At 43.2% G+C, this 15704-nt stretch overlaps 1 protein-coding gene across 24 annotated transcripts in view; it reads right to left on the bottom strand.

The window, feature by feature from the left end:
* RBFOX2 (RNA binding fox-1 homolog 2) overlaps nt 1-15481 on the bottom strand; it is a 290265-nt gene extending 274784 nt beyond the window's left edge. For 18 of the 24 annotated variants that reach the window (XM_064367967.1, XM_064367964.1, XM_064367958.1 and 15 more), the window contains exon 1: nt 14895-15080. In XM_064367967.1, the coding sequence (XP_064224037.1) occupies nt 14895-15080 (186 nt within the window). Of the gene's footprint in view, nt 1-14894 lie in introns of all 24 variants that reach the window. The other 6 variants (XM_064367978.1, XM_064367974.1, XM_064367971.1 and 3 more) reach the window with 1 other exon arrangement.
* Between the last annotated feature and the right edge of the window lie 223 nt (nt 15482-15704).

A 15704-nucleotide genomic window follows, 5' to 3' on the forward strand; every position in this document is an offset into this window, starting at 1 on the left:
CTAAGAAATGAAAGGTTCTACTGAGCCTTAAAGCCAAAGTTTGAGTTTACTGTTTGCTATCACATATTCTCTCTCAGCCTGAGATATGTTGTCCATAAAACTGAGTATACTGACTATTTTCCATGACTAACACAGAGGGCTTGTCCAGATAATTTCTAGAGGCCTTCAGCTCTGATTTTTTTTTTTTTTTGGTTTTAAGGAGTGGAGAGTTTAATAGGCAAGAAGTGAAGAGAGAAGACTGAAGGAAGAAGCTCCCCTGTACAGAGCAAAGAGATAGCTCTGTTGATTTTCTACTACCAACCATTATCAATCCATTGATTGATCTGCTGTCGATCTATTGTTCAATTAACAATAAAATTAGAAATGGAATTAACTTTGAGGTAAAAAAAAAAAACAACCAACAAACAACAACAAATTATCATGCATACCACAACAAATTATCCCAGTTCTACATTAGTCAGCTGCCAGGTAACAGGTAAAATGTTTTCCATATTAAATATTTGGCATGCCAAACCAATGAAGTCCATATTCACTCCATTCCTCATCAGTCATACTGTTTCAGTCTTAAGCATCATGAAAAGGCACTGGATAAAGAGCCTGAAGAGCTGCGTAAGAGCATCAGCTTTGCCACGTCCCAGTCATGAGGCTTAAAGAGGTATATTTTCAGCTGAAACATGGGAATACTCATCACCTATCTTTCAGGGTTGTTGTAGAGAATAAGTAAGGGCCTGCACGAAAGCATTTTATAAACTGTAAAATGCATTTTATAAAGTGTAACATGGAAGCTGGGTGCAGCTACTCAGAAGGCTGAGGTGGGAGAATCACTTGAGTTGTTCAAGGCTGCACTAAGCTATGATCCTACTGCACTCTAGCCTGAGTGAGTGACTGAATAAGAATATCTCTTAAAAATAATAAAATACTTTTTTTTTTTTTTTTTTGAGATGGAGTCTCGCTCTGTTACCAGGCTAGGGTGCTACTTTTTTTTTTTTTTTTTTTTTCGAGATGGAGTCTCACTCTGTTACCAGGCTGGAGTGCAGTGGCTCGATCTTGGCTCACTGCAATCTCCACCTAAAAGGGTTCAAGCCATTCTCCTGCCTCAGCCTCCCAAGTAGCTGGGATTACAAGCACGTGCCATCACACTCAGCTAATTTTTGTGTTTTTAGTACAGACGGGATTTCACCATGTTTGCCAGGATGGTCTTGATCTCTTGGCCTCGTGATCACCTGCCTTGGCCTCCCAAAGTGCTGGGATTACAGGCGTGAGCCACCGCGCCCGGCCAATAACAACATAAATTTAATTGTTGAGTATCAAGTGCAATTTTAGTCACCATGCTTCAAATCTGGAGGATGACTATAGAAAAAGCAACACAAATTATTAAGAAGATTTTTAAAAATAGATTGTATAAAAGTTGATCTATCTTTTTCAACAAACATTTACTCAGTTCTTATTATATTATATCCTGGGCACAAGGCTACAAAAATTAAGAGATTTTTCCTTAGCTGGGTATGGTGGCATATGCCTATGGTCTCAGCTACTTGGGAGGGTGAGGTAGATGACTGCTTGAGCTTAGGAGTTCAAGGTTGCAGTGAACTATGATAGTGCCACTGCACTCCAAACTGGGTGACAGAGTGAGACCCTCTAAAAGAAAAAAAATTGCTCCTGCCTTTAAGAAGAATTCAAAAAGCACTTGGGGACAAGAATAAGAAAATAGGACTGAGTCATAATAATAAAAATGGCTATTATGTAATAGAATACTTACTATGTGTCAGGCCCTGAACTAAGCACATTACATACAGTATCTCCTTTTTATTTTTATACTAACCCTATAACATATTTTACAAAGAAAGCTGAGGCTTAGATAGGTTAAGTAACTTAACAAAGATCCCACAGCTGTGAAGTGGAAATGCTGGTGCATCACCTCAGGTTTGTCTGTCTGCAAGTCCATTCTACTTTTTAAAATCTCAGAGTGGTAAAACCTTCACTAAGCAACACACACACAAACACACAAATGAAAACTTTAATAGACCCTATTACATTTGAAATATTAGCCTCTGATACAGTAAATGGAAAAAAGCAAGGAACAAAAAAGAACATATAAAGTATGCTACTGTTTGTGTTAAAGAGAGAGGAGGAGGGATAACAAACTAATAATAGTGGTTACTTGTTTGGTAAAGGGGATAGGGACAGATAGGAAGCATAAATGAGAGTGAGACATTTCACTACATACATATTCATGAATTTAGAGTTAGGAATTAACTTACAGGTAGAGAACCTGGGTGTAAATCCTGGTTTGGAAAAGTCAGTTTGGAAAATGCTACATAATATCTCAGCATCACAGCATCTGCTTATGAAAAGTACAGTGTGATAGGTTTTTTTTTTAAATATGTTCAATTCTAATGTCCAAAGTTATGTAACTTTTTTGGGTAGGGGCTGGGGCATGGGCAGGATGATACCTATTATCATTTCTCAAAGAGTAATCCATACAACACAGCGAAAATTAAATAATTTCCTATCTTAGAATGCTGAATCAAATTTTTCAGGTTTAAGCTCTGAGATACTGCTAAACCAAAGTATTTACTACTTGCCTCTAATACTGCAAAAAATAAATCATAGTAAAGCTAAAATCCAGATGGGGTAAATGATACATACATCAAACTCAAGAAAGTCAAATAAGGGATTCTTAAAATAGGCTCCCCAGGATTGAAAAGCAAGCTACTCCTAAAGAGAGAAATGCAGAGTAAGCATAAAAGAAAACAGTGCATGCACACACAGATACAGGTTATCTATTAATTACAGCATTTTTATACAGCTGACAAAAATCACTAAGAGTCCCTGATAAGCACCTTTCTGAAGGGCTGCTACATGCACTTAACACACTTTAATGCTGAAGTCTGAAGGTAAGAAATGCCAAAGTTAACCAACTGATCTCCAACACTGTACAATACAGCCAGCTCAAAGCTAAAATGCTGCAGCAAAAAATCTATTCAGTAGCACAAGCAACTAAAGACTTTTAACAAAGTAGAGAAACAGAAGAGGTCTATAATAAGTAGTGAACAGCACCTGGGAATGAAGAGGAGCTAGCTAACAGAAAAATTAGTTTCTAAACCCAAATACAGACTTTTTGAATATAACCAGCATTACCACAAAGTCTTGGATGGTATCAAAATTTGCCAATTTACTATCAGCTTAATAAGAGTCATGAGTAAGACTATGACTTCAAGTTCAAATATAACACAAAACATACAGTAAAATCTTATGTAAGTATATAACAAATACAGATATATATGAAATGGCCTGCTTAAGCAATAGCTGTATAATAGTACTCTGCATTATTTTAAACAAGGTGTGCATAGCATAAGACCAGGCTCAGATTTGCAGAACAAGTACTATCAACTCCCTGTAAGCTTTGCCAAAGGGGAGACTTCCTGAAGTTCCAACAAAGCCTCAAACCCACTGTGCCAGCCACTAACAGTGACCATGTTCCTGGAAGCTTGTATGAGGTGCAAACCAATGAATTAAGCTTTGTGGATGTTGAGAACCACCACAAAACATCTTTCAATTTTGCCAGTTTTCACTCTGAAATCACACAATCCTACTACCTCATCCGCTAGAAACTAAGAAACAGCAGGTGAAAGCTGTCAAAGCCACATATTCAGATGAATTAGGGGACAAGCCAGTCTGACTAGAGGATAGCGACCTCATTTGCAGATGCTTTTGCAGATGAGGGAGAAGCTGAATGAGAGGTGGGGGAGAGGTGGGCCCTAAAAAAAGATCTACAATTCCTGCTCTCCAGCCGAAATTATTACCCACCCTCCCAAGAATTTTTGTGGACCACTGAACTGAAGAAGGAAAAAAAAGAAACGGGGCAAACAAACTTTAGGCTGTTAAGTATGACTGTATAAAAATCCCCAAGAGAGGATGAACTATGAAACTAAACTCCATGCAACAGGGATAACTATGTAGCTGCTTTTCCACTTGCCTAATGGCCCAAGATAAATAGAGCAGGCCCATCCAGGAGTCCCAACAACTTCCAGGAAAATGGAACCAACGTCCTCCTGTCTCAGAACAAGCCACATATCCCTGAAAGTAACCCCTAAATGAAATCCATATAGATCTGCTTTGAAAATCATTCTGGCTGACAGCAATTAATGGCCCACTCCTTCAAACAACTGCCAATTTGTACAGGGAAAAGATTCTTAAAAAAAAAAAAAAAAAAAATCAACTGAAAGAAATTCCCATGAGCTTCTGTCCAAAAGTATTCCAACTCAAGTAATAGCTGCAGGCCACATTTGGACACTACCACTCTCCAGGCCCTGTCTGTAGTTCCCCTAGTTTTACAAGTGTAGCTTCTGCCTCCACCCCAATCCCCAGAGCTAGGAGAGTCCCACAGTCACACCGCCCATCCCTCATAACAAATCATGCTTTGCTTGTGGTATTTCCAATTAGAATCTGAAAAAAATCAATGAAGCCAGAATAAATAAACAAATAAACAGTATGTCTCCTCAAAAACCACATGCCTGGAATAAAATACCCAATACCCAGTGCAAAATCTCTCCTCTTCAACAAAGGAGAAACCAAGGAACCAGCCTATACATGGGAAAAACCCACATACCAAGGTGTTGTCTAGGAACCTACGTCCCTAAAACAACTCAAGTCTTATGGTTGAACACACCCATGTGGAAGTCTAAACCTCAAAAGCTGTTTTCCACCCTTGGGAAAACAGGCTTTTAAGCAGTTATTCAATCATTATCATTTGATAATTCAAGAATGTCATCTACTTCATACGTGGTATTTATCATGTGTCCTGTGCCTTGAATTTCTGGCAGAAATTTCTAGATGCCACGTAAGTGCAGGACACATCAGAAGGCAGTGATATAGTCTGCTGTCTCTCATTCCCTTCTCAGAATTACCTTTATTCATTTAGAATAAAAAATGCCAGAGGCACTATAAAGTATAATCATTTACAGCTAAAGAGGCCCCTACTAAACTGGCTAGAACAGACAAGGATTATACAGGACCCCAAACCAGAAGCTGAAAGTAAAGCGGGAGGGGAGAACAAGGGCCAGAGAGAATTCTTACAAAATACTTCTATAAATCTATCTCCAAAACTGAGATTTAAAAGAACAATACCAAACTTCCTTATTTTCAAACACATCCAATATGAGTGATGTGAAAAATACCATGTATTGTGAAGTGTCTCCGCTTGGTATTTTCCCCAGATCCATGAAAACAAGCTACGAGGCTGGGCACGGTTCCAGAACTTTGGGAGGCAGGCAGATCACGAGGTCAGGAGTTCGTGACCAGCCTGGCCAACATGGTGAAACCCTGTCTCTAATAAAAATACAAAAATTAGCTGGGCGTGGTGGCACATGCCTGTAATCGCAACTACTCAGGAGGGTGAGGCAGGAGAATCGTTTGAACCCAGGAGGCGGAGGTTGCAGTGAGCAGAGATCGCACCATTGCATTCCAGCCTGGGCGACAGGGCGAGACTCCGTCTCAAAAAAACAAAAACAAAACAAACAAAAAACAAGTTATAGTATCTGACGAAATTCACTGGTTGAGAAGGGAAAGGTTAAAGTCCCTAGTTGATCAAATAGTTCTCACCCCAAATCGTGGTAATATATGCAAACTACTATACTCCAGAAACCTGCAGCAGCACTGTAAAAAGGTAAATCAACAGCCTGCTCCAGTGAACTGAAACAGGTTGGCTCTAATTGCCCCTCTCACTTGTGTTGCTCCTCTTTTCTCCTTAACCACACTAACACAAAGGAGCTTTTTATACATACACACGTGCACTCAATTAGTATCTGAACACAGGAAACTAAATATCAGGTTGCTATGCCTACCCAACACATTCAGCAGTTAAATTCTACTCCAGCTTCTGTTTTCAGAGACCTCTCTCTCACCTTTAACCCTGATATCCATGAAAAGATCAGGTAACATTCACATATCACACAACATGCAGTCTTCACAGGGGATGGAAAGCAGACCAAGGGCCAGACCCCCCAGGGAAAATTTGGATAAACAATTAAAGCCATCTGCAGGCCCCAACTGAGAAGCAGGAAGACAAAGTTCAATTTAACAAAAATGGACAGTTTCTTCACTACTTGGGCCCAGGCATGGTGCTAAATCCTACAGCCTCCTAAGGATCTTCCAGTCTGGGTAAGTGTGGTGGGGCAGGCATTCAATCAAGTATCAATCTAAAAAGTCCTTTAACAGAGCTATGGACATGATGTTTTGGAAGACAGCAGGAGAGTGAGAGACATGAAAGTAGTCACAAAAGGCATCCAGGAGGAATCAATATCCAAACTCATTATTGAAAATTGAGCCTTACGAATGTGGGATAGAAGAGATGAAGCAGGAACTTTGGGTAGAAGGAAAAGAAACAAAAGCACAGAAGTATTCATTAACCTGGGTGGCACGATTTGCTCAGAAAACTTTAAGCCCCTAGACATGGACTTGGGAGTGTAGAAAGAGGTAGAGCTTGAAAGTTATGCAGAAGTCAGCCCAAACAAGAGAACAGTCGATAATCTTTAAGCGAGGAGTAACAAATTGGCTATTTTATTTTGGAGACAGAGTCTCACTCTGTCATCCAGGCTGGAGTGCAGTGGCACGATCTCCACTCACTGCAACCTCCACCTCCTGGGTTCAAGCAATTTTCCTGACTCAGCCTCCCAAGTAACTGGGATTACAGGCATGCGCCACCACGCCCAGCTAATTTTTATATTTTTAGTAAAGGCAGAGTTTCACCATATTGGCCAGGCTGGTCTCGAACTTCTGAACTCAAGTCATCTGCCCACCTCGGCCTCCCAGAGTGCTGGGATTACAGGCATGAGCCACTGCGCCCGGCCAGATTGGCTCTTTTAGATAGATCACTGTGTTAGCAGTCTGGAGAGTGGGTTTGAAGAGACTGAAAAGAGACAATGAGAAACAACACAAAGGCATCCCAGCTCAATTTCCATAGACAAAATAAGAACAAAAAGTGCCACTTTTGAACCAGCATATTTAACAAAACCTATAAAATTTGAAACACAGCATTTTCACTGTTCCTGTATTCCACGTACCACTAAAACAAACAGTGAATCTGTCACCCACCCTCCCAGCAGAGATCCCACGGGTTCTAGGAAACCTATGTCCCCAATGTAGACACTGTGATACTGCAGCAGTCCTTTTACTCCTTAGCAAAGAATTGTTTGCCCTCCCTCTGACAAGAGAGACCACAATAACCAGATTCATTCCGCTCCTCCACCATGGATGATGAGCAAATGAGATTTCCCCTTTAACACACTGCTCATCTCTAGTAGTTCCCAACTCTGGCACTTAATCAATCAGAAGCATGTTAACCACTCCATACAGATTAAACAGTAAGCAAGAACTTAGTGAGTGCTGCATAGCAGGATATAAGAAAAGGAAGAAATAAACATGCAGTGCTGGGTTCCTTGATAAACACTTTAAAGAATCTCAGTTACTCATGATAGCAGTTTATAAGAGTATATGTTAATTCTCCCAGTTCACGGATGTGTGAGCAGGAGCTGAGAAATGCTGAATAGGTCTTTCATTTGGTAAGTGGAGAAGCCAGGATTCAGATCCAATATGAGAAACTCTAAATGGTGTTTCTTTACTACATCATATTTCAAGTATATATGGATAACAAATACAATTACATATTAAGTTTGGCAATAAAAATATCTCCTCTTTTAAAACAAAGAAGGGACACATCCGCTATGGTCTCAGATTAAGGGACCACTCACAAAAGTCACAATTAAACAATCACAATTAAAAAAAAAAAAGCCAGGCGCAGTGGCTCACACCTGTAATCCCAGCACTTTGGGAGGCCAAGGTGGATGGATCACAAGATCAGGAGTTCAAGACCAGCCTGGCTAGTATAGTGAACACCATTTCTATTAAAAAAAAAAAAAAAAAAAAATTATGGTATCTCCAAATGCTACTAAAAAAAGGTCACTTCTGAGCATCAGTGACCAAAAAATGTTCACACTCAAACAATCAAAGCAATCTGGCTATACTCTAGAGAAATGTATCAAATCCTCCACATACTTTCCCCTCAAGAGTCTCTAAGACAATATATGAAAAAACTCATGGCTGACTGCTCATTCTCTTGAGTAAATGATTTCCCAGACTACTTTGCCCACCCAAATTACAGAAATGCATCCAGGATTCACATGGCAGTTCTGATCCGATTTGTCCCAATCCTGGCTCAAGCAGCTTTGCACTACTTTCCTAACTAGATCAGCATCAGCCAATGGGTTTATTCAAGCTGATCTGTGATGGATTAGATAATGAAACCTTAGCCATGTAAGTTGCCTGCTTGTATTGGGGTTGTAGGGAAGAATAAGAAACTCAATACTCCTAGGGGCCACCTAAAACACCAAATGCACTCACCATCCCTCACTCCATCTGTCTGCTCATGTTCCAATTACTGCCATTTCCTTCCAATCATGTCTGTGGCTCTTCCCTCCTGTCTTTGAAGGAAGTGCACATTTGCCCCAGAATAAAGATGTCTTCTATGCTTTACACCAAATGTATATCAACAAAAATTCAAAGAAATCTGCTTACAAAAATGACTGTCTTTTTCTACAAATTATTTAAAGCCTGACATGAAACTGAAGGCCTGAGAGATGTTAAACTAGAGATTCACTAGTAACATTTTTGTTTATAAGAAGTAGCAGAACTGAATTTCTCCACAGTCCTATAATCTTGAGGCCTGTCTGCACCAGTCTGCTTTATAACAAAATGAAAGTTAAATTTCTAGTTAGCTTCTGTTGTATTCACATGTCAGTGTGATAGTGAAAAAAAATGACAGTAGCTAGAAAATGGGAAGGAGTTGGGAGACAAATTCAACTCAGGCTAATCTCGAGTCACCCTGAAGAATAATTCTATTTTGAAATCGGATCTGACTTTCTCCTTCTCAAATACATTTCCAGTTTTACATTTGCAGACTTCCTTGTGAGACCTGAGGAAAAAAACCATCAATTTTTACATGACTGTGCCTCAGTTTCTCCATCTACAATATTGACCACTCTGGAAGTGTTATGGGTTTAATGTCTGTGTCCCTTCAAATTTCCTATGTTGAAGCCCTAACCACAATGTAATGGCATTTGGAGGTGAGGCCTCTAGAATTAGGTTTAGATTGGGCCATGAGGGTGGGACCCATACGATAAAATTAGTGCCCTTATAAGAAGGGGAAGAGGCCGGGGGCGGTGGCTCAAGCCTGTAATGCCAGCACTTTGGGAGGCCGAGGCGGGTGGATCACAAGGTCAAGAGATCGAGACCATCCTGGTCAACATGGTGAAACCCCGTCTCTACTAAAAATACAAAAAATTAGCTGGGCATGGTGGCGCGTGCCTGTAATCCCAGCTACTCGGGAGGCTGAGGCAGGAGAATTGCCTGAACCCAGGAGGCGGAGGTTGCGGTTAGCCGAGATCGCACCATTGCACTCCAGCCTGGGTAACAAGAGCAAAACTCCGTCTCAAAAAAAAAAAAAAAAGAAGGGGAAGAGACCACTGACTCTCCCTCCTCAAGAGCACACACTGAGGAAAGGCCCATGTGAGCCCACAGCAAGAAGGCAGCTATCCACAAGCCAAGAGGTGGGTCCTCACTAGACACAAAATCTGCTGGCACCTTGATATTGGACTTCCCAGCCTCCAGAACTGCAAGAAATAAACGTCTGTTGTTTAAGCCAGCTAGTCTATAGTATTTTGCTGTGGCAGCCCAAGAAGTAGGACAAGGAGAGATGAAAAATTCAGTAATTTCAGTGAAATACATGAAATTACTTGTAAAGAAAAAAGAAAGCACATTATTTTAATAACTCTTCTCAAATGGTAGCACCAGGCTTAGTTTCAGCACCAAATACCCAAACGAAGGTACAAAGAGATATCCACCTATGAGGAAATAAGCCATAAAAAAGCAAATGGAAAAATAAACTACTTCAATAAATACAGCATCTACAAAGCAACTACAGGCTATCTGGAACCCCTTCCCTGAAACCTGAAAGTCATCTTACTACTAGAGTCAGCTGCTAATAGGAATAACTGCTGAACCCACTTGGCTAAACTGGATTTATGATTCTATGGTGAGAAGTGGTTACTCAGCCATATAATAATTATACCATATCAACAATTCACTGACATAAAGAATTTTGCTGAAAGTTATAATAAGGTATACCTTACCTTATACAGCAGCTAAACTTAGAAAACCGCACAAAAACAAAATTTTTGTTAATCAAATTGTTCACTAGAAAAGCTGACCAAAAGAATTCGTTCCCCCAGTACGCTTCATACAGCCTAAATTTCATACATATTAGACTTAAAGTGAAATGTAGCTCTAATAGCCCTATATGTAACTCAATTTACTTCCCCCCAAGTTTGAGTACAGTATTTCTAAGTACTCTCTTTACATTTCTCAAACTGTTCATCAACTTTCCAGTTGAGTTTGTCACTTCTCTCCTACTCTGTGGTTCAGGTTTCTCTATTTCTATACTATTTCCAGGGCTGCACTGACTCCTCTTTCACTCACATCAAGATTCTATATACTGTCCTTGAAAGCACTGACACTTTCTCTCTTTCTCCCAGGGTTCCTTCTGAGCCTAACAATTATAATAACAGCATCACAGACTCTCTGGAGTTTCCTAAACTCCATTTTGGGAAGTGATGATTTACTCCAAAAGTTCAGTGCTAGAACTTAACAGGGTTCACTTTTGGAATCTGAAGCTCAGCACTACAGCTCCATTTGGTAAGCAGTCTTGGGAATGACCCCAGTAAATGACCCTATTCTACAAAAATGGGGTTAATCTTTAGACATTCGAAGGGTCTAAAAAATTCTGTGATGATACTCTCACTCTGGAATTTCATAATTTTTTTAACACTTAACTATTTGTAAAAGGTAAATTTCAATTTCAATTTAATAGGCATTAAGCTCTTACCACCTACCCAAAACTGTTAGGTATTACAAAGGATAAATACAAAGGAAACATAGTTTCTATCTTTTAGAAGCTTGCAATCTTAGTAGTGAAACAAGAATAACAAAACAATTAAGGGACAATAAAAGATGACACACAATTAAGCATTAATATACCAGGAGGCAAAGAGTAGAATCTGAATGCAGTGAACTAAGCTGTCAGGGAAGGCTTCACAGAAGGAGCTAGAAAACATGTTAAGAAAACAGGCCGGGCGTGGTGGCTCATGCCTATAATCTCAGCACTTTGGGATACCAAAGTGGGCAAATTACCTGAGATCAGGAGTTCGACACCAGCCTGGCCAACATGGTGAAACCTTGTCTCTACTATAAATACAAAAATTAGCAGGGTGTGGTAGCACACACCTGTAATCCCAGCTACTCAGGAGGCTGAGACACAAGAATTGCTTGAACCCAGGAGGCAGAGGTTGCAGTGAGCTGAGATCGCACCACTGTACTCCAGCCTGGGTAACAGTGAGACTCCATCTCAAAAAAAAAAAAAAAAAAAGAAAAAGAAAAAACATGTACTTTAAATCAAACCACATACCCAAAACACTGGATACACTAAGATTTTTGTTTATTTGTTTGTTTGTTTGTTTTGAGACGGAGTCTCGCTGTCACCCAGGCTGAAGTTCAGTGGCAGGATCCTGGCTCACTGCAACCTCCGCCTCCTGAGTTCAAGGGATTCTCCTGCCTCAGCCTCCTGAGCAGCTGGGATTACAGGCACATGCCACCACACCTGGCTAATTTTTGTATTTTTAGTGGAGATGGGATTTCACCATGTTGGTCAGGCTGGTCTCACACTCTGTGATTCACCTGCCTCAGCCTCCCAAAGTGCTGAGATTACAGGGCTGAGCCACCAAGCCTGGCCCTATACTAAGATTTTTAAAGTGTGTATTTACATGGGGCCTATAGGTATTTCTACACCGCTGATACTATCTCCTAAGACTCCCTGCCCCTGCTCATTCTGCTCCAGCTATTAATACATTGGTCTCCTGTTACCAAACAAAGCAATCTTCTTTCTCAATGCCTCTGTACCCTCACCTCCTTCTACCTGAACCCTCTTTCCAAAAGCAACTGAATGGCCCATTCCCGCACTTCATTCATAAGCCATCTATCAGAGGTCTTCATCTTCATTCTCTCCCTTTCCACCTCTCCCTTTCCATGCTCTATTTTTCTTTTCAGCCCTTATCACCACACAGTTATAGTTGTTGATTTATTAGATGTCTCTTCCCATTCAATATGAGTTCCACGAGAGCAAGGGGTTTTGTTGTTGTTGTTCACTATTATATCTCTTAGGGTTAAAACAGTGACTGGCATGTAGCAGCTGCTCACTAAATGTTAGCTCAATGAATAAACATTAAATATATTCATTTAATACTCACACTTCCTTAAAAATGTACACTTCTTTAAAAAAACCTTTCACCCATTTGTCTCCTAACATAGATTGCATGTACCTTAAGGACAGTGAACTGGGCTTACATCTTTTAGAAGTTAACTTAGAAATCATCTGTACACATAGTTTATTTTACAACTAAGGAAAACAAGAGGCCTCAGAATGAGAGATTTCTTCAGAACCATTCAGCTAGTTGAAGGCAAGGGCTAAATTAATAATGATTTGAATACTTATATAACATAGGGGAATGAAACTACAATGAGAATATATAGAAGGCCGGGTGCAGTGGTTCACGCCTATAATTCCAGCACTTTTGGAGGCTGAGGCAGGTGGATCACCTGAGGTCAGGAGTTCGAGACCAGCCTGGCCAACCTAGTGAAACACTGTCTCTACTAAAAATACAAAAAATTAGCTGCGCCTGTAATCCCAGCTACTTGGGAGGCTGAGGTAGGAGAATCACTTGAACCCAGAGGTGGAGGTTGCAGTGAGCTGAGATCCTGCCATTACACTCCAGCCTGGGCAACAAAAGCGAAACTCTGTCTCAATAAAAAAAAAAGAGGGGGAATGTAGAGAAAGAAAATAAAGAACACCCACAAATACACAGAATGAAAAAAGGATTCTCTGAGGGATACATCAGTTGCCAATTTGTACCCCAAGGACCTAATCCACTCTTTCCTCTGCACACCCCCACGAAGTCCCTAAACACTGCTCCATTTCCAAATATCACTCTCTTTAGCCAATTTGAAGGCAGCAGATAACAGGCCCCAAGAGTAAAGGAGGGAAAGGGATGGGGGTCTCACTATTAACTATGATTGACAGAAATGATAAATGAATACATACAGACATAGATAAATATATATATACACACGAAGGAGAACCTGCTCACCAGCACCTACATCCAGTCTTCCCTCCTTACCATCCAATGGTTAGCTCACCTCACCTGAAGTCTCCCACATTCCTGTCTCTTTTTCCATGGTCCTGAGCTTTCACTTCTCACAGTCCCTCTGCCTGACAGTTCTAATGGAAAATAAAAGCAGGCAAACGAAACAAAAGAATTCAAAAACAAACACCAAGACGGTCACTTTACCCAAACCAACAGAAGTAACAGGGTAAACTCTACAAAGGAGAGCAAGAAGCACACACCAAACACGCTAGGCTTAAATACAGCTCCCTAACACAGGAAGTCAGGCAGAGGCTTGAAAAGCAGGGAGCAGAGCACAGGAAGTCTTTTAGCACTGCAGAGATTTCCAAGAGTGGTGTAATGGAGAGAGCACAGGAATAGGAATTAGAAGACCAGGCTTCCAGTTCTCCTTTTACTATCAGCTAACTGGGCGGCCTTACCCAAGTCACTCATCTTCTCTGGACTTCTGATTCCCCATCTATAAAATAAGGTGGTTAAAACAAGCTGGGACTGGAATTCCCTCCCCAAAAAAACAAAGATGAAAACTATCGACTCTCCTCCACCGAAAAGTGCACATCGACTATCCTAAGAACCTTCCAAGCCTGTCCAGGTTAAGAACCCCTGGAAAGGATGATGTCTAGTCCTACCTCAAACATCCTATGACTGAGGGAACTAGGTACATGTCTGCGCAACTGCTGATGAGCCTCACCATTTCATCGCAGTATTTTCTGAACAGAGACCAAACCCTAAAACCTACAAAGATTTCAAGCTCTTCCTCAAAACTATAAAGTCGGCTGAAATGATCAATACCTTTCCCATTCCCTACCCAAATTAACCAGCTTTATCTTTGAAACCACAATTGAGAATCCAGTCTTCTAATAGCCCTAAAAATTTTTTTTATTACCCAGGACATTAAAGAGCTATTTTGTGTCCTGGCGATGGAGGATCCAGTTGGCAAAGTACAGGAGGGACATGTCTGGTGTCTCCCTTCAGACTCATTAGTATGCTCCACAAAGTTAATGAGACTGAGCACCACCGTGTTCCCACAACACTTCCAAACTCCTTGTACTTCTCACACTTCACTGTGTAACTGATTTAACCCACAATCCCAGCCACATCTCCTTAGGGCTCTCTCGAGTTTTCTTGCTTTTCACTCCTCTCCTTCAAACGCCACTTCCCTTCCCCATCCCAGCGTGTGCCAGGGCTGCCAAAAGGTACTCCCTCTTCTTGGGAGGTTTCCCACCAGGTCCCCTTTTCCTCGACTCAGTCCAGAGGACCCAGGATATCCCGGCTTCCACTCCATCCCAAGGCAGTAAGGAAGGATTTGAAGAAATGGAATCCATCTCAACCATGTTCGATTTCCCCCAAAAACCTATCCGCTCGTCGCGCCTCCTCGCCCCTCAGCAATCAGGACCCTCTCGGGCACACCGGGATCCTCCTGCAACCTTCGTTCCTAGCCCGACCTCGCCCCACCTTCCAACCAGGCCCCGACCGGCCCCCCATTCCACCTCCAACCCAGGACCCCCGGAGGCCCTCCCTCTCTCCAAGCCAGGTAGCCCGGGGCCGCCCCTCACGGCCCCACTCCGCGCCCGTGCGATAACTGGGCGCCTCGTCCCGCGCAGTCACCTGCATCCCGCCGCCGCCGTCGGCCGCCGCCTCCTCAGTGCGCGGCCTCTTGCTCAGGCCGGGCTCGGCTCCGTCTCCTCCCGCTCCGGGTACCGGCAGCTCCAGCTCCGACTCCCGCTTCATGCCCCGGGCGGCGGCGCCGGGCCCTAGCTGAGGCGGCTGCTGTGGCTGGGCGCCCTCCGCCATCCGCCCGCGCCCCCCTCGCCTCCGGGAGCCGGGCGACCCGCGACAGGCCACCTCCCCCTGGGCCTCGCCCCCGACTGTCGCGACAGGCGGGCGCGCGCCTGCCCCCGCCCCCCGCGTGCGTGCGTGCGTGCGCGCGGGCGGACTCCGCGCCCCTCTGCGGCTCGCGCCCGCCGCTCCTCGCCTGGCGGCTTGCTAGCCCGGCCGCCCGCCCGCCGGCTTGTCGGCGCGGGGCCACTGGCGGGTCGCGACGGGCACTCGCTTGCGCCCTCGCACGCACACGCAACACCCGGCCCGGCCCGCCGCGCCGCCCCGCCTCTCGCACTCCCAGAGTTCGCCCGCCGGCCGCGCTGGCTCACACTCTCCCTCACAACACGCCGTCCGAGGAAGGAAGGGGGCGGTCCGGGCTCCGAAGACGTGGGGAGGGCTGTTTATTTGTGGGGAGGAGGGGCGCGAGGCAGGAACGAGCTGACTGGCCGGGATCCTCCGACCCGCCACTGTGGCAGCACCGGGAAGGCGGGGAGAGAGAAAGAGGGAGGGAGGGACCGGGATGTAGGACTCCAGCCCGCGCGGGAGTCTGTGGTGAGGGGAGCGGTGGCGGCCCGCTGAGGGGGCGGGGCCACCCCC

The sequence above is a fragment of the Aotus nancymaae genome, unplaced genomic scaffold (genome assembly GCF_030222135.1).
Source record: "Aotus nancymaae isolate 86718 unplaced genomic scaffold, 86718_ANA_hifiasm-v0.15.2.pri h1tg000076l, whole genome shotgun sequence".
NCBI lineage: Eukaryota > Metazoa > Chordata > Mammalia > Primates > Aotidae > Aotus > Aotus nancymaae.